Source organism: Lipomyces chichibuensis, assembly GCF_038497645.1.
Source record: "Lipomyces chichibuensis strain CBS 12929 unplaced genomic scaffold V1513scaffold_2, whole genome shotgun sequence".
NCBI classification, from domain to species: Eukaryota; Fungi; Ascomycota; class Lipomycetes; order Lipomycetales; family Lipomycetaceae; genus Lipomyces; species Lipomyces chichibuensis.
Genome location: NW_027117454.1, coordinates 268,960 through 291,127, shown reverse-complemented (window position 1 = coordinate 291,127; position 22,168 = coordinate 268,960). Strand labels below are relative to the sequence as shown.

At 46.8% G+C, this 22,168-nt stretch overlaps 9 protein-coding genes across 9 annotated transcripts; 4 read left to right on the top strand and 5 right to left on the bottom strand.

The window, feature by feature from the left end:
* Nucleotides 1-561: 561 nt before the first annotated feature.
* V1513DRAFT_436217 (uncharacterized protein) lies at nt 562-1,170 on the top strand. The gene is made up of 2 exons (XM_066896746.1): nt 562-823; nt 883-1,170. The coding sequence occupies exons 1-2, from the start codon at nt 661-663 to the stop codon at nt 1,065-1,067; spliced, it is 348 nt and encodes a 115-aa protein (XP_066756154.1). The 5' UTR covers nt 562-660; the 3' UTR covers nt 1,068-1,170.
* V1513DRAFT_436216 (uncharacterized protein) lies at nt 1,159-2,721 on the bottom strand. The gene is made up of 2 exons (XM_066896745.1): nt 1,759-2,721; nt 1,159-1,702 (listed from the first exon to the last, which is right to left on the bottom strand). The coding sequence occupies exons 1-2, from the start codon at nt 2,395-2,397 to the stop codon at nt 1,274-1,276; spliced, it is 1,068 nt and encodes a 355-aa protein (XP_066756153.1). The 5' UTR covers nt 2,398-2,721; the 3' UTR covers nt 1,159-1,273.
* Nucleotides 2,722-2,792: 71 nt separating this feature from the next.
* On the top strand, nt 2,793-3,985 carry V1513DRAFT_408558 (mitochondrial 54S ribosomal protein mL57). The gene is made up of 3 exons (XM_066895676.1): nt 2,793-2,892; nt 2,950-3,271; nt 3,324-3,985. Exons 2-3 carry the CDS (start codon nt 2,956-2,958, stop codon nt 3,851-3,853), a joined length of 846 nt encoding a protein of 281 aa, XP_066756152.1. The 5' UTR covers nt 2,793-2,892; nt 2,950-2,955; the 3' UTR covers nt 3,854-3,985.
* Nucleotides 3,752-7,232, bottom strand: V1513DRAFT_97991 (alkaline-phosphatase-like protein). Its single transcript, XM_066900650.1, has 10 exons — nt 6,882-7,232; nt 6,787-6,831; nt 6,441-6,735; nt 6,256-6,383; nt 6,069-6,201; nt 5,775-6,015; nt 5,518-5,723; nt 5,111-5,471; nt 4,694-5,059; nt 3,752-4,639 (listed from the first exon to the last, which is right to left on the bottom strand). Exons 1-10 carry the CDS (start codon nt 7,061-7,063, stop codon nt 4,026-4,028), a joined length of 2,571 nt encoding a protein of 856 aa, XP_066756151.1. The 5' UTR covers nt 7,064-7,232; the 3' UTR covers nt 3,752-4,025.
* Nucleotides 7,233-9,027: 1,795 nt separating this feature from the next.
* V1513DRAFT_436203 (P-loop containing nucleoside triphosphate hydrolase protein) lies at nt 9,028-11,562 on the bottom strand. The gene is made up of 3 exons (XM_066896744.1): nt 11,190-11,562; nt 11,009-11,124; nt 9,028-10,956 (listed from the first exon to the last, which is right to left on the bottom strand). The coding sequence occupies exons 1-3, from the start codon at nt 11,234-11,236 to the stop codon at nt 9,179-9,181; spliced, it is 1,941 nt and encodes a 646-aa protein (XP_066756150.1). The 5' UTR covers nt 11,237-11,562; the 3' UTR covers nt 9,028-9,178.
* Nucleotides 11,356-12,555, top strand: V1513DRAFT_436201 (uncharacterized protein). Its single transcript, XM_066896743.1, has one exon. It carries the CDS (start codon nt 11,653-11,655, stop codon nt 12,391-12,393), a length of 741 nt encoding a protein of 246 aa, XP_066756149.1. The 5' UTR covers nt 11,356-11,652; the 3' UTR covers nt 12,394-12,555.
* On the bottom strand, nt 12,424-14,568 carry V1513DRAFT_436199 (uncharacterized protein). Its single transcript, XM_066896742.1, has 2 exons — nt 14,404-14,568; nt 12,424-14,348 (listed from the first exon to the last, which is right to left on the bottom strand). Exon 2 carries the CDS (start codon nt 14,219-14,221, stop codon nt 12,623-12,625), a length of 1,599 nt encoding a protein of 532 aa, XP_066756148.1. The 5' UTR covers nt 14,222-14,348; nt 14,404-14,568; the 3' UTR covers nt 12,424-12,622.
* Nucleotides 14,569-15,722: 1,154 nt separating this feature from the next.
* Nucleotides 15,723-19,780, bottom strand: V1513DRAFT_97866 (uncharacterized protein). The gene is made up of 2 exons (XM_066900648.1): nt 19,535-19,780; nt 15,723-19,483 (listed from the first exon to the last, which is right to left on the bottom strand). Exons 1-2 carry the CDS (start codon nt 19,619-19,621, stop codon nt 15,773-15,775), a joined length of 3,798 nt encoding a protein of 1,265 aa, XP_066756147.1. The 5' UTR covers nt 19,622-19,780; the 3' UTR covers nt 15,723-15,772.
* Nucleotides 19,781-20,500: 720 nt separating this feature from the next.
* Nucleotides 20,501-22,115, top strand: V1513DRAFT_97906 (uncharacterized protein). The gene is made up of 9 exons (XM_066900649.1): nt 20,501-20,752; nt 20,803-20,850; nt 20,912-20,925; nt 20,981-21,020; nt 21,079-21,163; nt 21,221-21,237; nt 21,292-21,712; nt 21,762-21,907; nt 21,963-22,115. Exons 1-9 carry the CDS (start codon nt 20,726-20,728, stop codon nt 21,999-22,001), a joined length of 837 nt encoding a protein of 278 aa, XP_066756146.1. The 5' UTR covers nt 20,501-20,725; the 3' UTR covers nt 22,002-22,115.
* The last annotated feature ends 53 nt before the right edge of the window (nt 22,116-22,168 follow it).

Here is a 22,168-nt window from a genome sequence, read left to right as displayed (position 1 = left end):
ACTCTTCTGGTTCGTGGGATCCGGAAGAGTGGATGGAAGCGGAAGGATTGCCAGCGTCAGCGGCTGAGAAGAATGCATCAACAGCGGCCTAATGAATCCAACACCTTTGATCAGAATCAAGTCTTAAATTGTCAACAGGCCCGATCCCGTAACGCGCCCAATTGTAATATGCAGCAATAAACCCCACTAGAAAAATCTACAATACTCTCACAAATGACCCAAAGTCTCGCCAACTATAGGCCCGGGCAATTACCAATCGTATACTTAAGTGTACTTACATCTAAGTCCCAACCGACGCTCTCTAGAAAAGCGCCAGCCTCTTCAGGTGACGCCTGAGTCAGTTCTATAAAGTGTAGCTTCAAAGTTTCGTTATCATCTGAGTCCGACATCTTGAATTTCGAGATAAATGGCCCGATCAATGCTTCAAATTCTTCGTCGATATGGTTGAGGGATCGAATGTTATAGACTGTCGATCGAACTATCCCCTACGCTGAGGATTAAATCACGTGATGTGCAGCCGCACGCTACTCATTTTCGGACACGTAGCTTGCAATTGAACCGGAAAAGGATTCTTGGAATAATCGGTTCTAACATAGTATCCCGGCGCAATTGAACTTTTGGCTGTTAACAGTCTAGTGAGATTGCTTGGCAGGTTGAGATATGAAGGTCCTTCTCTGGGCGGCAGTGTTTCTGCAGACACCGCTACTTGTACTTGCGCAATTTGATTTCAGCTTCGAGCACATGTTTGAGAGTGCCACAAGTGGTGGCCGGGGCGATCACATACAAGGCAGTCCGATATGGTACGAACAAAATTACGAAAACGGTAGGTTCAACTTGAATTTTAAAGTTGTTCTCCTAGATCTAACGTGTAATGATTGATAGTGCAATGTAACGATTATGTGTGCCAAGATACACTCGCCTGCGTGAAAAAGCCCATCGATTGCCCTTGTGTTTTCCCAGATTCCGAAGAGAAATGCATGTTACCGGATAAAAAAAGTTATGTTTGCATATCAAAGGTCGGCAGGGGGTGTTCATTTGTTGAAAAGGCGTGGAAAGGATTGGTTTAGATGGCCGTTGCCATGGATAAAATCATTTATGAATCGAAGGTACCTTGTGATTCAAGGGCGTTTGTACGAATAGTCTAGAAAATATATAAAATATTAATCTTAATTGATAAGTGATATTATTCCAAGAATTAAGTCACATATTCAGTGAAAACAAACTCCCAACACCAACCAAGCGCTATATGTACAAAGGTATCGTAAGCCTAAACTCAGTCACGATTTCTGCTAGGAATCCAACGCCGTAAAACAAGTTCCCGCACTTTGTACTTCTTCAGTAATTCCTCCACAGTATGCCACTTATCAATGCAATCCGGAACTTCAACATAGCACAGCACCAATATCTTCTTGACACCTCCCACCACCCGATTAACGCCAAAACTCCATGACCAGTCCTTGCGAATAAGTTGATTCTTAGATTCATCACTGTAAAGAGGAACGACGATTACACCAAATTCAGCGTGGGAGAAGGGGGGTCCACGTCTATATAACAGATAATCCACTCCGAATTTTACTCCGTTGCGAATACACCAGCCATGAGATCTGTAGTGATGATAGGCCACGTAATTGATTATAAACGAATTATCAGGACTCCAGTCTGGCATCAGAAGGCCCAGTAAATAAGGAACCGTCACCAGATCCTGCAAGCTAGAGTTAGACAGAGTCAATGATTTCACAGAACATAAATTGGACATACTCCCGTTCTGTCGTCATAAATGTCGATAATATCCAGAGCATAAGCAAGAAAGAAAGCTTCCTGAAATGTCAATTGCAGTTTCTCAAGTCGTCGCACTTTGCCTTCAGAATCTCTCAATTGCGAGTCCTCAGGTCGCGCAAGTTCTTGCCTACGAGGCTCCTCGCATGTCTCTACTTTCTCCATTGCAGTATCGTTGCCGACGATACCTTGCTCAGCCAACGCTCGAGCATTCTTAAACTTCTTGCGAGCAGCCCTGCGACGCGCCGTTACTTCTTCCGGAGCGACACCTTCTACCTCGCCAGAAGCCTCCTGCAAACGTTTTGCCGTTCGCAGCTCCCAAGTAGGATCGCTCCGACTCTGCGTCCCTTTTCCAAAGAAGCCAGCTTTCCACAATCCCTGCATGTCCTCATACGAGTCCACAGCTATACTAGAAACATACGAACTAACAGAATCCGTATACAGTTCCAAATAGGCCGTAAACCTCCGCCGTCGTTTAAACCCCCATAAAAACGGGACAAAGACCAATTGATACACATAATACGCAACCGATAATGGATTATGCGGTACTAGAGGTGGCAGAGGAACTACCTCGACAGGTAGAGGTGCCGTGTAGATTGCATTCAAATTGCGTTTCTTCATGCGGAAACACACCTTAACTCTAATGTTAGCAACTATTATTAAATTGAAATATCAGTCAAATAGCTGAATGGTCATAGTCTCTCAGATACCGTTGTAGTCTATTGAGAAATCGTATCCTCCATCTCGTTAAGAGTCAAGATACAAGAGAAATCATCTTCGAAGAACAAAAAACCACCATGCCTACACTCCCCTGTTGACATAAACAACAACATATAAAATCAACTAACCTAAAAGGCGATGACTAAATCCATGGAATATTGACACAAGGTCGTATTGATAACTCCTTAAGTCGCACATAATATTCTTGCCTGCAGTGCGCTACTTATAGAAAGGGGGTCACTCGCAAAACTTTTTACACTATAACCCTTTCCCTGTGCTCTGGTTGGTGCATCGCGAGCTACCCGGCCTTTGCTGGACCCGAAAATTGAGCCTCGCCGAATTATTCAAAATTTTAGTAGGCAGAGCCAGCTGTAAAGGACTATTAACAATTGGAAGGTAAGTTACTAATAAATGAATGTTATCTAGTTTACAATAAGTGCTAATAGTTTGAAGCCGACCATGAACTCGCTGCGGTCAGTACTCCGACCACTCTGCTCTGTGCGAACAGCAGCCATCTTTCGTCCGGAAGCCCGACGGACGATATTATATCTCGACGGTTTAAATGACGAGGCCAAAGTCACCGAGACTCCTGTTGACGTTGACGTTAAAAAGCGCGAAGAAGAGAAGCTTGTGCGGATTACGATGGCGTGGGATAAGTTGACAAAGGCCGACTCAGAATCATTCAAGTTACCCCCTGGTTTACTCTTACAAGTGTTTACGCATAAAAGTTTTCGTCATGGGTCGCATCCCTATAATGAGCGGTTAGCTCTTTATGGTACGTTTGCAGGACGTGAACGGCGCTGGATTCATATTGACATGACATGCAGGACGGAAGCTATTCACATTCCACACATCCCTTGTCCTTGCCAACACTCCATCAGACAAGGCCACAGCAGTCGGTGGCCGGGACCTCGACGTTCTCTTTTCAGATGCGGCGCAGAAATTGTTAAAAAGTCGGGAACCACTATACGAAGTTGGTAAGATGGCGAATCTGATAGAAGCAATCCGATGGGAACCGGCCCGGCATTTTATCTCCTTGCAGAACGTTGATCCGCGGCGTAGCGGACTTTTAGAAGTCACTGCCCAGACAGTGTGGGCGTCTATTGGGGCTATTGCGTTGTATTACGGTGGTGACCGGGCTGAGAAGTTTGTGAAGAAAGTGATCCTCGGTGGACCTTATGGTGCGCTAAAATACGACAGGGTCAAGGCGCTCGAGGATAAAATCAAAAATCGGATTGCGTTCATCAAAAACGCTGGTGGCGAAAGAATATTCAGTCCTCCTAACGTCGTCAGGAAGCCTGATATTGATACTATTCTAAGTAAGCACAATGAGGAGAGTAAAAAGTTGGAGGAATAAGGACAGGTCTGGGAAGAGTAACGGGCATTCTCAGTGTTGTACATATTTGTGTATAATTAGAGTAAAAATATGGCGTTTGTAGTTATTATAAGCTTTTTAATCGTAATTGAAGTTGGTTTTATATACAAGCAAGTTAAAATGTTCCGTCCTTTCTATTCTATCTTACAAATTCTCAAAGTAAATCTGAAACCACAACTATAAACAAGCCAAGGATCGTATCAACCGCTCCTTGTTGCAGTAAGAACCACCCGACGGTATACAGCAGTTTGGGCGAAAACACTGTCCAAATAAATAAATGGGATCGAAGCACCAGGCAGGCACCCATTACCGCCAGCAAAGACATAGCATGGAAGGCGTGTATCAGAGATAAGAAATCAACTGCAAATATATCTTCCATTGAGCGCGTCGATTTAGACGAGATTTTCCACATTGAAAGTTGGAGAATACTTGAGAGCGTGAAGAATATGGGCCCTGCGAAGTTGCTGACAAACGCCAGAATGCCAACTGGAATCACGCTATATCCTGAAACGCCGTTGTACGCGTTCGAAAGATCGACGGTTGCCAAAGAATTGGAGTTACCCGCTGCAAAAAAAGAGACACGTTGCCATATCAAGGTCGAGAGAACAATTGCGAGCGGAGTTGTAGTCCGATAGTGAGCGGCCAATCTCAGCGATAGCGAATGAATGGCCTCATAGAGCAGGTAGATCGGAATATTGACCGATCTAGTTTGCACAACTAGAAGAAGCACAGCGATATGAAAAGTTCCCCGAATAAACTTGAATTGATCTATTTCAGTTAGCTACGCTTCTGTCAATGACAGACTGCTTTATAGTCACTTACCTCGCTTCGTACTCCACAGAGTAGACAACATATGGAATATCATACATATAACAATCGATAAAAAGGAGGTCTTGGCGCGATTTAGTAGCCGATCAGCTCCCGTGGATGTAGGCGTAATGGCAGCCAAAATTGGAGGAACTCTTTCGCCAGCCTCCAACGCCATTGACATCTTAAAGGACAACAGGCTGATTACTGGTGTAAATGAACACACAAACGCAATTAGAGGAGATACGTCGCCAAACACGTAGTAATACAGATTTTTGAATATAAGTAGATGCTCGAGAAGGATAAGGAACCACAGCAATCCTGCCACGTCATCTGACGATAGAAATTGTGCGATATCGTACGAACCCGCATATTTCTGACCTTTATAGGCAAGTTAGTCTCTCCAAACGTCTCGAAGGTGAGAGTCATTACCTGTGTGATGGTAATGGCGGAGAATGCTTAACACGCCAAGAAGTGATATCAGAATGATGCCTGCTGTTCTCGACTTCACCCGTACACTCAATACAAATTGCGCCATGAGCCACACAGAGGCAAACCAGTACCAAAAATAATGCTCCTCCTCTACGAGACTGCTTCCGAAAATCGAGATTGCGTAGATGGATGTTCCTGCGGCGAACGCAGCTTTCGTGACAAAATCCGCAGAGGTAGAAAACAATGCACGTCGAAATGCGAGCGATGAGAGCCAAGATACGAGGCAGAGGCCAATGACCATACTTGGTATATCGTAATTGCTGGATGTTCTCGACAGGACCTTCTGGCCCAGCCGCAAAAACTCTCTCTGTCAGTCATTATATAAACGCGCAGAGAAGCATACATACAGCATATAAAGTCTCAATCGGATCGTCGGTCTCGTCAAAATACGGTTGTCCAATCTGGTCCCACAGCCCTCTGATCTTGTCGATGTCGTTCCCGGCAAGGAGCACCTGAGCATCGGTAACTGGCATATCCACCGAACTGAACGCCTCCTTCAAAATGCGGTACATCTGCTTCGCATTCTGGTGCAGGAGTTTTATTTGATCAGACCCTAAAGTCATGTTAGTTCCTTACTCACAATTTGCAATTATACTTTGCTCACTTGACCAAAACCTAAGCAACTCAGGTACGAAAACGCCGATATTGTTCATTGGAAATGGGTTACCGACCAATCCGGAGATCGACGGGACAATATCAACTTGCTCTATCACATTATAATACTCGTAATTATCAGTCACATTTAGCGGAGCTCGTAGTCCTGATCCAGGTTTAGAAAACAATGGCGATGCGAAAAGTAAAGCTGCTGCCGTTTCGCCCGCAGATGAACCTCCATGATTTCCAATCTGCCACTGCGTCAGTACATATTGCTATTTAGGCATTAGTAAATACCAGGCACCTCGTTCATGCCGTGGTCTCCGCAGAGAACCAACAATGTCGACTTTCCTTCAGTCTCTTGTAGCTTCTCAGCGTATTCAAACAACATTTCCACTATCTGGTCCATTTCTCTTTGCTTATCTGGCATAAATGGACTATGACGCACGATTAGGATCTCAGCTCCCAAATATATTGACGATGTGACACACCTATACGGACCGCCTTTATGGCCTATATGATCAACTCCTAAGTAATGCAAGATCATGACATCCCAATCGCTTGTTTTTAATTCCGTGTCAAGATGACGTGTCACATTATTATCCACTTCGGTAAAATCCTACCCACATTATCAGCTGCTAGTCCGGCCATCCCACTGGAACGAGATGTCACTAACCGACACAAAAAAGCTCGACGTCCCGTCATACCGATCAAATATTCCCGGAAACAGCTTCAGCCAAGTATCATCCCCAAACATAACCAACTTCCCCGGGACAGGTCGCCGCTTAAACTCAACTAACCAGCTATCCTGTCCAACGAGTGTCGATGAGCTGTCGGATTCCGCAATGTTCAGGACTGCGTCGAGGAAGTTGGAGACAGAACCTGTTGTAATGCCCTTGATTCGCGGGAGAGTAACTGTAGGCGGAGCTGCATGAGCTGTAAACGGCAGCGCATTTCCGGAGGATATTAAGCTGACACCAGTGAGTAATGTTTCTGCAAAAAAATTGATAGTGTCGACAGACCTTTGGGTGAACCTCATGGACGACTCATTAGAGAACACAAAGTCACTGAACAACGTTAGTCTCCCACTTCCTCCTGAAAAATCTGGGATACCCGCCTTCTGAGTGCATCAACAACCATGAATATAACTTTGTCAGACACAGCAGGCGGGGCATCTGATTCAACTGGTGCGTATCCATGGAATACCGGTTTGTAAGGGAAGAATCCTCGGGCGAAGAACAGCAGCCCAAGGCTTTCCAATGGAAGTAGGAACGCTATTATCAGAGCATGTGGTATCATTGAATTGATAATCTAGATAGATCAACCGTCATCTGATGCTGGAATGCACAATAAGTGGGTAGAAGGAATCTTCTCCGATCTCTGGCTTCAGATCATTGCACAGTACTTTTGATCTCAGGGGTAAAACGTGATGGCCTCGATCGAGGCCACTCGGCGGTTTTACGTGCCAGTAAGGCAAAGAAAGTTGGGGCTACTTGGTCCCCGTAATATTGCTAGAATTTGAACGATGCCTGCATTGAATTGGGTTTGCATCATCTATGTCAGAAAGGAATATCGCCACAGATTATTTTAGTTGAAAACAAATAATAATACAGCTCACTGTTTCTGAAGGCTTAAATATGGAGGGCCTGTTCTGCGACGTGAATCAAATAGAATCCCTTCTTCAAGAAGATAGTGTAAAGTCGTACAATGGAACTAATTATGGTACACACAAATCCCAAGCTACTCAATCTATTACCTATCCAGTAGATGACTGTCCTTCGATGTTCGGGAGAGCAGGCAAATTGATTTCATGTGCTGGTACAAAACCCATGATCTGAAGTACGCGCGGCTCAGTACACAGCGTCGAACTCTAAACAGCTAGCATAAAAGTCATCCAGCAAGAAACCAAGCTGGATACTATGTCATCTCAGTTTCGTTCAGTCTATTCAGTTCACCAGTTTGCCAGTCGAGCCGACGATTCGTTCGTAAGAAAGCAAAATTAGTGTAAACCATTATAATTAGACCTATATACCCTAGAATTATAATACATAATAATTCAGATGCAACGATTTAAGCAACCAAAACAAGACTCCAAAATGATATATACAAGTACCAGGCCACACCTCCATCTGTCATCATCCCGCCCAGCAGGAAAAATCTCCCACATAGATATTAAGTGAGCCAAAAAATCCCAGACCAATTCCCATCGTGATAAGCGTTATACAAGTTGTCGGCGTGAGGCTAAATTGTGTGATAGTGATATACAATCACACACGTGAAATGCCACAGTCTGCTTATGGGCAGTGTGAATGAGCAGTGTAGCCAAAGTTAACGCTCGGAGATCTGTGGTTTATGTTAGCGACTACTTGCCAAGATCATTAGATAGGAAAGACACATACGGCTCGTGGTTCAGGCTCGATCGCAGCGGCAGCGCGAAAGGTAAAGTCATTCCCATCGCGATGTAAGAAAACATGACGAAGCTCATTTTGTTCGAGGATCGCATAGCAGGAGCAGCTCGATGGGAGAAAGACCGAGAGGCCAAAGAAACGATGGGAGACATTGCGAGTAGAGAAAGGTGGTGCAAGCAGTGCAGGTAAGTGTAATGAAGCAAGTTTCGGAATATGCTCTGAAGGTCGAGTTAAGGTAGAGTAGAGTGATGCTGTACAGCTGTGTCAATGATGGAAGGGGCAGACGACGAACTTATAGCAGTGGGGGACCTTTCGCGACTACTTCGGGGGTGGCCATTCCGTGGTCAAAGTTAGGCACCAAGGTGGGTTACCCTGCCTTTCACGAGTTACCGGTTGTCATTATTGCGTAACAGCCTGCCAATCAGCGTCCAGATAATGTTGCTGACAGAAAAGTGAGCTGACCAGACCTGCCAATCAGCGTCGTCGTAATTGTAAGCTGCACCGCCAGCTTGCGCGATTGGCTAACAACAGTGCCACAAGCACCGCCGCAAGTTATCTGTCACAAGAACATCAACTCGTCTGATCTGATTATCGCGATAAAAAATCTACCTATGATTGAGCTTCCCTAACCTACGTCGGACGCACCATAATCGCTCGCTGCAATGCTCTACCGTGTTCGGCTCGAGTGATTCTTGTTTTTTTTGCTCCACTCGGTTTGAAAATTCCAGGCTCACTAGTTCCTTGGGAAGTGGACGATGCACACACATGGTTTTTTAGCCACACGATGTTGGTCCTTGCCATTCTGATCTATCGTGGCATCGTCCCCGTTGAGGACTTTCTGAGTGATATCCAACGTTGCTTGTTACTGATTTTCATTCAACAATGCAATGAATGTACTAATGCAAATGAATCCTCCATTAACCGAACATAAGCAAGTAATAACTTTTAACAACCCAACTAAACATGACAAAACCGCGACAACATATAATGACCAACAGGATCCGCTCTAACGACGCTGCGTCTTGCCAATACCTCTCTTACCAGCAAACAGATGCTTCGGCATAGACTCGGTATAATGTCTATCTGCCTCTCCCGCGCGACCAAGCCTATTGCGTTCGCGCTGGTGCATTTTCTCGATCCGATCCGCTTTTGCACGTAGGCTCTGTTTCGCCAATCCGGCATCGAATCTGCTCGGCGCGACAGCTGGCGCCGATGGAGCGCGAGACCGGGATTTCGACCGCTTGGCTTCGCGCATGATCACGTCCACGCCTGCCTCTGTGGTGCGCACGTCTCGCGACTCAGCACGGCCGCGAGCACGCTCGGAAATCTCGGAATGATCGACGTAGATGGAATCCAAATGCTTCTCCATATCCGTCAACGTCTTGCGTTGCTTAGAACGAGGGATAATAGCGCGATTACGCAGCGCCTTGCGGGACCTGCTCTCGTTCATAATCAACTTCTTTTTCTCTCTGATCCACTCAGCCTTCATTCTTATATCCGCGTCTTCCTCTGTCTCAAAAATATCTTCATCATCAGAATCATACAAACCAGACGCCTCAAGCCGCTCTTCTTCCGCCTCCAACTCCTGCAACTTGCGACCAATGTCCGGGTCCAAGAAATCATACACGTTCTTTCCGTTCAAAACCTCAGGCATAATATCATTCTTCCACTCTTCCTTCTCAAACAAATATTTTTCCTTCAAGTTGATATTATACACGCCTGGACCACCGTTCTCAGCCTCGACATCCCGCGCAAGTCTCCGACGCATAGGATCATTCGGATCGTACTTCGGCATCTTGAACACGGCGTCGGGGATATGTGGTTTTCTCTCGACGCCGTCCCGCTGGATACTCGGCGTCGCGAGATGAATCTTGTTCAACACATCGTTAACCTTTGTACCCTTCATCTTCTGCTCGATTCTCGCCGCAAGGAGCTTCTCGCACGCTTGGTTGCGCACTTCCATAACGCCGAGCTCGAGATGGCATGATAGTTGCATGATCTCGACATTCGATTCCGAGGTGACGGTCTGTAAGAGCTGTTGGCGTTCGGGATCGAGATCTTCAGGCTTCATGGCGTCAATTTTGTTGATAACGACCATGACGGTTTTGTTGGAAAAGAGGGGCTTGATGGAATGGAATAGGTTAACCTGGGCTTCGACGGAAAACCCGCATTGTTCTGATAGGTCCATAAAGTATAGCACGCACGAACGCAAGTGGGCGATGGCGGTAATCGATTGCATTTCAATCGTATTCATTTCCTCGAGCGGGTGATCTAGAATTCCGGGAGTATCGATGGCTTGGAACCGGAGGTACTTGTAGTCAAAGTGTCCGACGTAGAGCGATTTTGTAGTGAACGCGTACGGCTGCACGTCGACTTCAGCACGGGTAATCGATTTCAAAAAGGACGACTTTCCGACATTAGGATATCCACAAATGACGAGCGTGCGAGTATTAGGATCTATGGCGGGCAGTCGACCGAGATGTTGACGGACTTGTTCGAGGTAAAGCAGTGGATCTTTGAGCCGCTTGACGATCGTCGCCATGCGGCCCATACCTGCGCGCTTGAGTTGCTTGCACTGGAAGAGAGATTGTCCAAATTTGAGGAGGCGCACGTAGTCACGGGAGACTTGCTCGATCAGATGTTTCGCCATAGAAAGCTGTGACAGCGCGATCTTGTAATGGTCACGGTCATAGAGTGTGTTTAGCAAGTCTTGGTGGAAGGGATGGATGTCGTCTAGCCGGGGGAACGATTCCACAATCTCTTGAAGTTTCTCCGTGAAGCCATCTATGTATCGTCAGCGTCTTGTCGAAATATTCGGATGCCATGTTCCACTGACCTGCCGTGTACCGCACTTTACGCATGTAAAATGCCCTGATACGGGAAATCTTGAATCCAGGACGAATGACCGTCGGTGTCTTCCTCTGCGTCCGGTTAAGTACGACATCCAGAAACCTGTTGCTCAAGCATTAACATCCATTCATCTTCGCCATCTCGCCCGCTAAGAAAAATTTACTTACTCCGTCGAATTCGGCACAGGCGCAATATCCTTCCACGTAACCTTCATCTTTGATATATTCTCGTCTACTACCAACTAAATTTTTTTCGGAAGACCCAAATCTGTACTGAGATCTTTGAAATTCAGCCAGCAATGACAGACAGTTTTTACTTAGCACCGCTCACCAAATTTCGCCCGTTGGGAGATTATCCACAAAAGCACAAAAAATTTTTTGCCCGCGCCGAACGCCTTCACATTTCAAGCCCGAGCACAGACTTAAGGTTATGGAAGTATATATCACGTGAATGTCACGCGTATGGGAGGCGCAGTGACAGTGTTGGAGCCTCCGGCACACAGTTAAACGAGTCGTGCGATCGAAGACTGCACCGCATGTGTTCAAAACAGATCGATTGTTCAGTTAACTCTTTTCACAATATTCAACTCTGCTGTCACATAAAATATACAGCTCATACAACGATCTGAGAATGTCATCATCACAGTCGCCTGCTTCGACGATATCACACCATCCGAAAGGCATACTGAAGAACCCCCCGCCGGCCGAATTATATCACCAACCACCACCGTCCGTCGATCACGAAGTTCTGCTGCGTAATACGCGGACCAATGCCGCGCAGCATGGGGACCACAAGAATCTCAATATTCGCCGGCTATCAGGTGCGGCATCGGATGCTGCCAAGAATGGGAACGGACTAGCAGAGATGAGTGCGCGGTTAAAGTGGGATGAAGCAAACATATATTTGACAGAGCAAGAACGCACGGCAACCATGAAGATCACAGAGCCGAAGACGCCGTACGCGCGTTCTGTTGATCTATCGGATTTAATTGATGAGGATGATATTGATGAGAGTCAGGGGATTGTTTTGAATGGTGTTAATGGGAATCGCGGACGAGATGACGTGCCTGGGCTGGACCTCGGTGAACCAGAGGAGGTGGTTCCGGTGCCGCGATTTTCGAGCGCGACAATTGTTACCGATGGCGAGGAAGGTGAACGGAGGGTTAGTTTGGATGGGGACGCACCTGATATGGCAGATGATGATGATGAGCCTGAAAAGGGGGATGAGAGACATAGACGGTTTGAGGAAATGCGGAAAAAACATTATGAGATGAAAGATGCTTTGAAGCTTGCGCATCAGTTACAAGATGATGACGAGGAGGATGACGAGGACGGTGACGAGGAGGATGACGTCCAGCAGACGGATGTGTGATTCATTTTGGCGTTTGGGTTTTAATATATATGCGAACTGTTGCTCTACACAATGCTATTTAATATGGATTAACTCTCAACAAACAGGCATGAGAAGCGTGATATTAAACAGACAATCATGACTGGTGAGATAAACAAATGAATATACAAAAATCATGGACACCTTTTATACACCAATAACCAATTTAAACACTTACTAACCGTATATATGCCAATCCATCTCCGTCCAATTACTTTTTTTTATTATTCTTCTCGTCATCGTCGTCATTCCAACCGAACGGAAAGATTTTCTTTATAGCTTCCTGCAGCTTGCTCGACTCGAGATCCATGGCCTTGTCCAGTAACTTTAGCGTCTTTTCTAGCGAATTCGCGCCGGTGCGCATGAACTCGTCTGTCGATTTACTGATTAAATCGGTAAACTGCTTGTACAAGTCACGCTCGCGCGCCCAGAACTTGCTCTCCGGGTTCCACCACTCGGGCAAGGCAGGTGCCTTGGGAGCCTGGTCTTCGCTTTCCTCAACAGTCTCAGTCACCGAACCGTCGTCGTAAAACGTTTGCGACTTCTTGACTGTCTTGAGCTTGCCGTCCTTAAACACTGTCGACGAGACCTGTCCACGGCCCACGACTTTTGCATTCACGCCGGGTTGTGTCTTTGCGGCAGCAGATTGCTCCCTTCCTAACAACGAGTTCACAATACTCGACGTGACGGCGGCCGTAGCAGCAGGTGAGGAGAAGTCGAAAGGATCCTGATCCGCAACGAGCATGCCAATATCCGACTGCTGTTTGCTCTTCCACTCAATGAAATCTTCAAATTGGGCAAAAAGCTGCGATCGCGGAGACGACGGACTGCCAAGATCGAACTTGCCGCTCGAGTTGGCGAGAAGGCAGCGCCAGACACCCATAGTATCCCATACTCCTTTGCCATTGTTGAGTTGGCAGCGCTTAAATTGTGCTGCGGATGGAGTCGGAAATGCGCGGTCAGTGAACACCCGTGGCTCGTTGTCGCTGCCGTCAGCGTCACCGTCAGCGTCAGATGTGGATGTGCATGAAGGCGTAGACGGAGGAGACACAGACGATGCGACTGAATCGGAATCTTTGAGTATAATAGGAGCGCTGGATTGCGCAGCCTTGTTATTCTCGGTGATGGCATTATAGAGAGCATCATAGCGATCGCCAAAAGCTGCGTTTTCATCGTACGCGTCCCAAACCTTTGTGCGGGCGCCTTGAGCCTTCATGAACATGTTTCGACGCAGCTTTCGGCACCACTCGGCAAAAGAGATAGCGAACGGAACATGCTCGGAGGGGGGATCGGATGCAAGTATTGGAGAGGCACCAGGGGCCGAGAGGTCGAAGAGAGAAGACGGGAAAAACCTCTGGATGGGGGTGCAGTGCTGGTCGACGTGGTCGGAGAAGAAGAGATTCTCGTAGCGGTTGATAAGGTCGTTTGCGGCGTTGAGCTTCTGCTGCTCGATGCGCTGACGCAGTGTAGGCGCCGTCGCGAAGGTTGAGGAATCAGGACGTTGGTGGGTGGTGGATATTGCAGAGAAGACGACGGAAGGACTCAGGAAGGACTCGTCATCTAGAACGTCGTCATGGTGACGGTCAATAGTGCGACGCTGGAATTCGGCAGGCGACATCTTGCGGACGCGAGCTTTGTTTGATTGAGAGAGTGTATTATCTGTTTCGGTGAGGTGGAAGGTCGATGGAACCTGCCTTAATTCTGTGGTGTCTGAATTACTTGGGCGCTGGCTATGGAGTGGCTGATGTGAATGTTGTGGCGCAGCAGACTCGACATGCCGGTTACTGTCGGGCACGTGGTCGGAGCCCATTTGAGTGAGGTGTTAAAGAAAGAGTGAGTGAACGAGAGAGAGGAAAGGAGCGAGAAGAGCGAAAAGTTCGCCACGAATGACGAAAAGAAGGAGACGAGTCAAAAGAAAGGGGCGAAGAGGAGCTTAACTAGAGGGATCAGCGGGGATGGGAGTAGAGTAAAATAAAAAATAATGAGTGGTACTGTTGGGGTTTTCTGTCGGCTATCTCAACACTGATGATTTTATTTCACTCGCGATCTTCCGGCAGGCAGCTGAAAGTCAATAGTAATTAATTCCAGTGCATTGAGTAGTTAGTTACATAAGACTAACTATGGCGTGGTAGTTTGTGATTGCCGAGTGTGGCCGTGTGAGTGGAATGATTGTATCCGCTGACTTGGGGAGAGGCGTCATCCCCGCATTTATTTTCATCTAACTACTCACTAATCAATTATATATGTTATTATTATTATGCTGTAAATATAATTTCACACAATTTCAATACACATTCACATCATTGGACCATATTATTCTCATTATTTATCGCATTCTCACATGGTTGGCCGTAGTGCCTACGCTTGACTCGCATTGAAAATATATTTTGAAGCCTACGCCGATTATTACCCCGAGCCTTTGTATCGGCTCGCTCAACGCGTGATGCTTCCCCATTTACTTGTCGGAAGAATGGCTTCCGATGAGTCCACTCTTCCGCAGCCCTTTTTGTATCATACTCTGTGCTTTGTAGTCCTCCTGACAGTTACTCCGTAAATGTATAATCAAGCAATATATATGCCACTAGACATATCCCCTGAATACGTCGACAGCTCTGCCGCATTCGTCGTAGGTCAACACCTTCCAATAATAATAAGATTTTCCTCCCTTACTCTCACTTCCTTTTTTTCTTTTTTTTTTTTTTTTTTTTCCATAAAACACGCCGTTTTAACGTCGCAACAATAGACAGTGCAACTGATTCCCTATTCTTCTTTTAATAGGCTAGATGTTTCAGTTGTGATTTTCCTTATTGACTTGTTTGCGCAGAAGAGCTTTTTGGGGAGCTTCATAAGAACTCATCTGGACTTTGTTGTGCCTTTTACAGCAAAGATTTATGATGGATGGGTGTCAGAGGAGTTCTACATACCTTTTATCTGGATTATACGTTTCAATAAATACAGATTAATGTCATACAAAATCATCCACATTGGGCCAACAATGTACTACATCTACAAATATCTACACAATCCGTCCAACAGACATGCATGTAATCAATCCCGTCTTATCCACAACTCTCGCATACGATCCCACCTGTCCCTCCACACTCTTTCGCATGCTTTTTTCCCCTTCAACATACACATAGTCCCACTTCAATCGCGAGCTAATATGTGCTACCTCCTCGTAACTTTCCTCTGCGGCCGCAAGTGTAGAGTATGTTACACCTGGAATATCTGGCATGCGAGATCGCGAGTCGGACTGGGTTAGCAACGCATTTAATGCTTTCGTGTCATTCGCGAATGCGATCATGTTCGGTCCCATCATCGATATTAGCGTTGCTGATGACTGCATTATTTAGTACATCCTCTATGAACAAGCAACAACAATAATGAAGCGGGGACTTACACCGTCATTGCTCCTCATTACTTGTCGGTTGCCACTCTTGAGAATAACGACATTGAGTCCATGCAACATTTTGAATCTCCGGCTGTACATACTCCACAGATCCCATCCCTTCCCAAAACCAAGAACGAACAACGACGTATCGCTCTGAATCAGGCTCCTCAATTCTCCGGTATCAGCAACTCTATGCTCCGACCAGGGCACGACGCGCCCGACTTCACTAGACTGTATCAAAAATGAGCTTGTGAGACAAGGCCAGCCAAGTGCAATCGCGTTCAGGTACTTTAATCTCCGTGAACAGACTTCAGATACCACGGCCGCAAACCTCAGACACTGTAATTCCGCCTTGCGAGGCAAAACCTTTACCCCATCGCCCTCTGGATCAGTGCATGTCACGAATAAATCGATCAAGCCGTTCTCGAGGTACCAGCCCCCGTTTGAGATAATAATGTTTTGCAGCTCGACACGACTTTTGTTAGAATACCCGCTAAGCGCGAATGCACTTCCCGAAAAAATGCCATGCTTTACATTGCCTTTGACGATACCAGACTGTGGCCCACTCCACTGTTGATTAGGCGTCGTGGATATGCCCCGCGCAAGCGACATACCCCGCTGCACGACCGGCGTTCTCGTCCGGGGGAGCTCCTCGTCAATTGGCACTATATCAGACGACACGCTACGCATTCTCGCATTCAGTATCGAAGTCGTCCCGATGCCGTTGTCGGTGGTAGTCCTCGGTAACGCGTACTTTGCCAGATTCGGAACACAAGCAGCTACAACATCAGGCACCGCTCGCTGCGTAAACTGATACCATTTCACGTTCGGAACGTATATCTTCTCAACCTCAATCTCCGTCTCGTTCTCATCCTGCAGCTCATCGTCCACTGTGGTCCTGTTTGGTGGTTTCGCCGAATTAGGGGCTGCTTTCATCCGCACGCGTAAAAGGTTGTTACCCCGGATACACGGTTTAAAGCTTCTCTGATCATCCACCGGTTTCTTCACCAACCCGACAATTTCGTACCAATTTGATCGTAATCCAGTTCTATCAATCTTGATCTGGTCTCCCACTCGTAAATCTAAGCTACGGACATGCTGCGGATCCAATTTTGCTGTCGACCCGTCATCGAATTCGACATCAATTTTGAGTGACTGCGACCGATCGGGAACGAGGACAGATGGTGCGTTTGCCAGGATGCGACAAGGGTAGTACCCTTGTCTTGTACCTGTCCAGAGAGCGAACGCTCGGTCACGATGCGTTATGCTAGTTGCGTCTAAGCGTGGGAGCTGGGAAACTGGTGTAGCGACGCTGGCGCGACTTATTGTCCGGCGACGCGCGGTGGATTGATCTGGTAGCGGTTTCACGTCGTCTTCCTCTTCATCGGAGCCTACGACATAATCTCCTTCGCTGTCGTAGAACAATGAGACACCTGAATCGGAATCGTCTAGTGGGCTTAGTGGACTGCTGCTTGTTGATCGCTGTTTCACTACAACGGTCTGTGCCATCTCGTCAGCCTCCTCATCACTCTCCCTTTCTTTATCCGAGTAATTCTGAACAGCACTCTCGGGTGGCATTGCCCCGACGATGACCGCTGTTTCCGCAATCTCTGTTTCTGTTATCGGCATTGTCTCTGGAATCGTGACCGTCTCAGGAATGTCCTCCTCCATCGGTTCCCCAACCATATCCTCAATGCTATGCTCACTAGACATCTCGCGCGTCCGACTCCGTTTATTTTCACCTCGACTATTACGATCAGCGTCATCGGCTGCAGCAGGAGTATTCGACCTCTTCCGCTTCTTAACCACCGCTTGTCCCTTCGTCTTTCTTGTACTCGTTACCTGAATTTCTACGTCGCTATGATTCCTCTTTCGCGTTATTGTGGACGGTGGCATACTAGCGATCGACTCATCTGTCTCTGGAAACTCAAATATATCCACTACATTCTTCGATTTCGACTTGGCTGATTGATCATGATTCTTCTTTGTTTTCTGCTTCGCTTTCTCGGATATCAACGCCGGCGGTTGTTGCTGTAGCAGTTTCTGCCTCTCTGGTGGTGGTTCCGATTGATTGGCAACTTCGGTTATCTTCGAATGTGGAGACTCCTCGATCGATTCGGGAATTATAACATCCTTTTTATCATTCTTAAGTTTCTTCTTCCTTTTTTTTCTCGCGTTTGATATTTCTTTCTTCTTCTTGGCCATTTCATGTTCGATTGTTGGTGCACTTCGACCGCGCGTTGGAGACTGTTGGTGGTCATGTGCGGGGGAACGTGCTGAAAAAAGTTGCGCTGCCGAGGAGGAAAGATCAATGATTTCGTTGTGTTTGCCGGGAGCTGAGTCAGTGAGTGAGCCGACGGGAGGAGTGTCAGTATTCATGAATGCTCGACTAGAGTGCAGGGATCTAGGCAAAACGACTTCGGGTGACGACGAACGTCGCGCCGTAGCTGACTGTTTCTCTGGTTTCTTCTGAGGACTCGAAGGCGGAAGATGTCGACTCGGAGAAGCACGGCGAGCGGCAAATGAAGTAAACTGACTGCCCGTGTCCGTTATATGCTGCGTCTCATCCAGCATCTCGCTGCTCGGCTCGCCTTCGTTATTCTCGTCCTGTGTCCGGGGAACTTGCAATTCCGGCGACCGCAAGTGTCGGGAGTTATTCAGCTTCGTATATGATACTGGCGTGGTGTGGTGGACTTCACTGTCGTCATTTGGCGGATCGCCAACGTCACTGGAATCGGAAGCATGGTCCATTTCGTCGTGCAAAACTCCGGTGTCAAGTATACCAGGACCAGACGGTCGCCCGGACGATTCATCTTCGCTGGCCGAAACATGCGTCAATGCTCTTCCTGCTTGCCGTCGCTTTGGTAGCATCGGCGGTGGAGGCGGTGACGGCAACTTCGTCGTCTCCGGGTCCGTATCTCGCAATCCTGCCGCCGTAGCATCCTGTCTTCCATATTGCGGCGGCAATTTCTGCACGTTAACAAGCCGAGTCGTGCCTCGTCCAAATATCCTAGCAAACTCCGCATCGCCGGCTTTCGTTAGGCTTACCGGCCCAGGCACAAATTCCTTCTCAAAAGGGTCGTCCTGCCCCCGGGCCTCGTTCCGGAGTTTAGTACGACGCTCCTGAGAATCGGCAAGCGGGACGTAGCGTTGTTTATTTGGCGTCTGTTGCTGCGCCGCGCGAAATTCTAACGGCGTCGGACTGTCGGGACTTGGTTCGTTGAAAATTTGGGAGAGAGTGATTTTGTAGTTTGGTGTTTCGTACCTTTTGACTTCTTTGGCACTTGATGAAAATAGCGGCGAGGACTGGCTGATTTTGGTGGGATCTTGCGGAATGTCAATTGGGCCAGTATTATAGTCATCTGGTTTGCCACTCGAGGTGCCTGACGCGGATGATAGTTGCGACTCGACGGCTGCAGCATGTACCTCTTCGACAGCCTGATCAGAGTGATCTGTCGTCGGCTTGGAAATGGTCTCGTCTTCAGGCGACTCCGTGGAATCTTTCTGCGTCTCTGAGTAATGCAGCGACTGTATATATGGTCCTGATTTTGGTATTGAGTCTTTCAACACCCGGTCGCGGATGGATTCTGATACATCGCTGTTATGTGACTTCTCGTCGCTGCTGCCCCCTTCTCCCTCGGACTCGTCTTCCGAGTCACCATCATCATGCTCTAAATCTTGCTGTGCCACAATTAACACGACAAATCATCTTGTAATGAAAGATATACATACAGATAAATTTCCTTTATACCCCTCCTGCAGCTTGACAATATCAAGAGAATCCTCCGCCGTCTCGCCAATCCGGTTCAATCGTGACATTACTACGCAGCCACTGATATCCTTGTCAAAGTTATAAATATCAAGACCACCACTCCGGAGGTACGGGTGCTCTTATGCGCCCAACTGAGCATGCTGAATTAGCTCTCAATCACGATTTCCTTCGCGTCGCGATTAAACGATGCGGTGCGGCTCGCGCGCTTCGCACAGTACCAAGCCCTTAACGTTACTCCATAACGCTCGAACTAGTACCATACAAGGTTCGGGCTACGGCCAAATTAAAACTAGAATCACGTTAATGCTAACCATGATAAATCAATTACAGCACTCAAAATTGAAGTAAAATAATCACAGTGGCATTGGCAGAAGATTGGCCTGCTGGCGGGTGTATGACGACATTCGGTGGAACAGCAGCGAACTTCCATGATGAGTGTAGATACCTGTTATATACAGCTGCGTACATATTAAAAATACGTGTTTAAAATGGTACACGCACAGTACCTCACCTCGAAACTCACAGAAAGCGGCGTCGAACAGAATGCAGAGTTGAGAAATCGCAGCAGTCCTCAAGTCTAGACAATCTCTCGCTTGAGAAAACGTGGATGAACGATACTGTTTTCTACACTCAGGGATTGTCGGCATATAATTATTTTGTAGCTGAATCCTCGTGGCGCAGTATAGTGCATTGAGTTATTCCTTAGTTTGCTCAATTTCATAGATTTATGCGGTTCTAGCCATTGCCCGGTACTATTTCATGTTTCGTCAGTTGAACTGCAGGCGGTTTATCTATTCAGTTTTCCAGTATCCACTAGATATTGATTCAATTTGAAGCCAAAAGGTCAGCTCGATGCTTTGTTATTGTGTGTTGTTTTGAGGCAACTAACTAACCAGTCGAACAGACGATAACCAATTTGACAAATTAGCAGGACTAGTCGTACACTACACTCAAGCCAACTATTTTATTGCATCTGTCCAATAGCCATTTTTTTTCGGGTAGACTTAGCCACAGTGTTTTTTCTATTCTTGCCGTTCATCTCACCGGTCTTCTGGATACTCTCGTTAATTGTAATTGCGGTCCAGCTTCTCTTCGCCTACTACTACCGCGAGAAGAGGAGTAAACAGAAACCGATTAACACAACTAATCATATGCAACCGGCGGAGCTACATAAGGAGGTGCGTTCAGTTTTTGAATGGAGTCTTGACTTGTTTCTAATTGGTTGTAGGCCGGCAATGCTCTCTTTAGTCATGAGGACTATGAGGGCGCCATAAGGGTATGTTTAACCAAATTTGTTTGAGCATGAAGATACCTTAGTACTGACGGTTGCTGTACAGGAGTATACCAAGGCGTACGTTTTGTTTCTGCTAGTGGATTGTGCTCAAACATAGGCTAACTTTGTATAGCATCGTCCAAGATGCATCAAACCCAGCTTACTTTACCAACGTGAGTGCCATTGGAACGAATACGTGGCTTGCGACCAACGACTGACGGACTGATTTAGCGAGCACTATGTCGACTGCGATTGCATAAATACGAGGAAGCACTGGCAGATTGCCAAAAGGCGTTGGAATTGACTTCCGACAATAGTACGTATTGTACATGTCCTTTCGTATACCAGGTTTGGTGCTAACGAGTCCCTACAGTGAAGGCACATTTTTACGTATGTCATCCAGCGCTATAATAGTCGTGCCCTAGGCGATTAACGAACTTGTAGAAGGCACAAGCTCTATTGGCTCTAGATAGACCTAACGAGGCTCTACGGTCAAGCAAACTTGCCTATGAACTTTCTTTGAAGCAAAAGTCGCCTTCTGCGTCAAGCGTAGCTCAAACGGTCCTTAACGCTAAGAAAAAGCGATGGGAGGTTATGGAGCACCGCCGTGTGGAGAAGGAGGGTCAGTTATTATTCGAAATGAAGGACGTCTTACGTGCGTCGTACGAAACGAAGATTAAGCAGGCGGAAGAAGATCCAGATGCGACTGAACAGGAAAAAATCGAGACGAGAGAGTTTCTCGAATATGAATATAGCGAAAAGATATCTCAGCTGGAGCATACGTTTGAGAGATCAGATGAAAAGTATAGGAAAAGGGAGGTTCCAGATTATCTAGTCGACCCTATCTCTTTTAACATATTTTATGGTATGGCTCTTGTGTGACTTTTGTGGACTTGTTGTCCTAATTGGTATAGATCCGGTTGTCAGCAAGTCAGGCCAGTCGTTCGAGCGATCTGTGATTCTGGAGCATCTAAAGAATCATAAATTTGATCCATTCACTAGGGAGTATTTAACTGATAGGGACTTGAGACCCAATCTAAGTTTGAAAGCCGCATGCGAGGTAGGTTTCGCTTGAAGAAACATGCTCTCGTGTGAAATGTTCTGACTTGTTGTAGCAATTTTTGGACGAAAACGGATGGGCTGTGGATTACTAATTTACAGGGCCGTCTATCTCCACCCGCCTTTTTTTCTGACATTTTGTGCGCAGTTTGTTCTTGCGCAGCTCATGATGTCTTGTAATGCTCGTACTTCATTTGACATCTACGAAGCTTCATTTCATCTGTAATTATCGTACTTGGTGTATGACGCGCATGGTTTTGAC

What these genes read in the sequence shown, in the direction of transcription:
- V1513DRAFT_436217 (XM_066896746.1), top strand. Translation starts at nt 661, where the DNA reads ATGAAGGTCCTTCTCTGGGCGGCAGTGTTTCTGCAGACACCGCTACTT. An exon ending in CGAACAAAATTACGAAAACG is followed by an intron (nt 824 to 882) that starts GTAGGTTCAACT and finishes AATGATTGATAG; the next exon opens with TGCAATGTAACGATTATGTG.
- V1513DRAFT_436216 (XM_066896745.1), bottom strand. Translation starts at nt 2,397, where the DNA reads ATGAAGAAACGCAATTTGAATGCAATCTACACGGCACCTCTACCTGTC. An exon ending in TTTATGACGACAGAACGGGA is followed by an intron (nt 1,703 to 1,758) that starts GTATGTCCAATT and finishes TCTAGCTTGCAG; the next exon opens with GATCTGGTGACGGTTCCTTA.
- V1513DRAFT_408558 (XM_066895676.1), top strand. Translation starts at nt 2,956, where the DNA reads ATGAACTCGCTGCGGTCAGTACTCCGACCACTCTGCTCTGTGCGAACA. An exon ending in TGAGCGGTTAGCTCTTTATG is followed by an intron (nt 3,272 to 3,323) that starts GTACGTTTGCAG and finishes CATGACATGCAG; the next exon opens with GACGGAAGCTATTCACATTC.
- V1513DRAFT_97991 (XM_066900650.1), bottom strand. Translation starts at nt 7,063, where the DNA reads ATGATACCACATGCTCTGATAATAGCGTTCCTACTTCCATTGGAAAGC. An exon ending in CGTCGAGCTTTTTTGTGTCG is followed by an intron (nt 6,384 to 6,440) that starts GTTAGTGACATC and finishes TAATGTGGGTAG; the next exon opens with GATTTTACCGAAGTGGATAA. An exon ending in CCGCCATTACCATCACACAG is followed by an intron (nt 5,060 to 5,110) that starts GTAATGACTCTC and finishes TTGCCTATAAAG; the next exon opens with GTCAGAAATATGCGGGTTCG.
- V1513DRAFT_436203 (XM_066896744.1), bottom strand. Translation starts at nt 11,236, where the DNA reads ATGAAGGTTACGTGGAAGGATATTGCGCCTGTGCCGAATTCGACGGA. An exon ending in CCTGTGCCGAATTCGACGGA is followed by an intron (nt 11,125 to 11,189) that starts GTAAGTAAATTT and finishes CTTGAGCAACAG; the next exon opens with GTTTCTGGATGTCGTACTTA. An exon ending in TAAAGTGCGGTACACGGCAG is followed by an intron (nt 10,957 to 11,008) that starts GTCAGTGGAACA and finishes GACGATACATAG; the next exon opens with ATGGCTTCACGGAGAAACTT.
- V1513DRAFT_436201 (XM_066896743.1), top strand. Translation starts at nt 11,653, where the DNA reads ATGTCATCATCACAGTCGCCTGCTTCGACGATATCACACCATCCGAAA.
- V1513DRAFT_436199 (XM_066896742.1), bottom strand. Translation starts at nt 14,221, where the DNA reads ATGGGCTCCGACCACGTGCCCGACAGTAACCGGCATGTCGAGTCTGCT.
- V1513DRAFT_97866 (XM_066900648.1), bottom strand. Translation starts at nt 19,621, where the DNA reads ATGTCACGATTGAACCGGATTGGCGAGACGGCGGAGGATTCTCTTGAT. An exon ending in GGTATAAAGGAAATTTATCT is followed by an intron (nt 19,484 to 19,534) that starts GTATGTATATCT and finishes ATTGTGGCACAG; the next exon opens with CAAGATTTAGAGCATGATGA.
- V1513DRAFT_97906 (XM_066900649.1), top strand. Translation starts at nt 20,726, where the DNA reads ATGCAACCGGCGGAGCTACATAAGGAG. An exon ending in CGGCGGAGCTACATAAGGAG is followed by an intron (nt 20,753 to 20,802) that starts GTGCGTTCAGTT and finishes AATTGGTTGTAG; the next exon opens with GCCGGCAATGCTCTCTTTAG. An exon ending in GTTTGAAAGCCGCATGCGAG is followed by an intron (nt 21,908 to 21,962) that starts GTAGGTTTCGCT and finishes GACTTGTTGTAG; the next exon opens with CAATTTTTGGACGAAAACGG.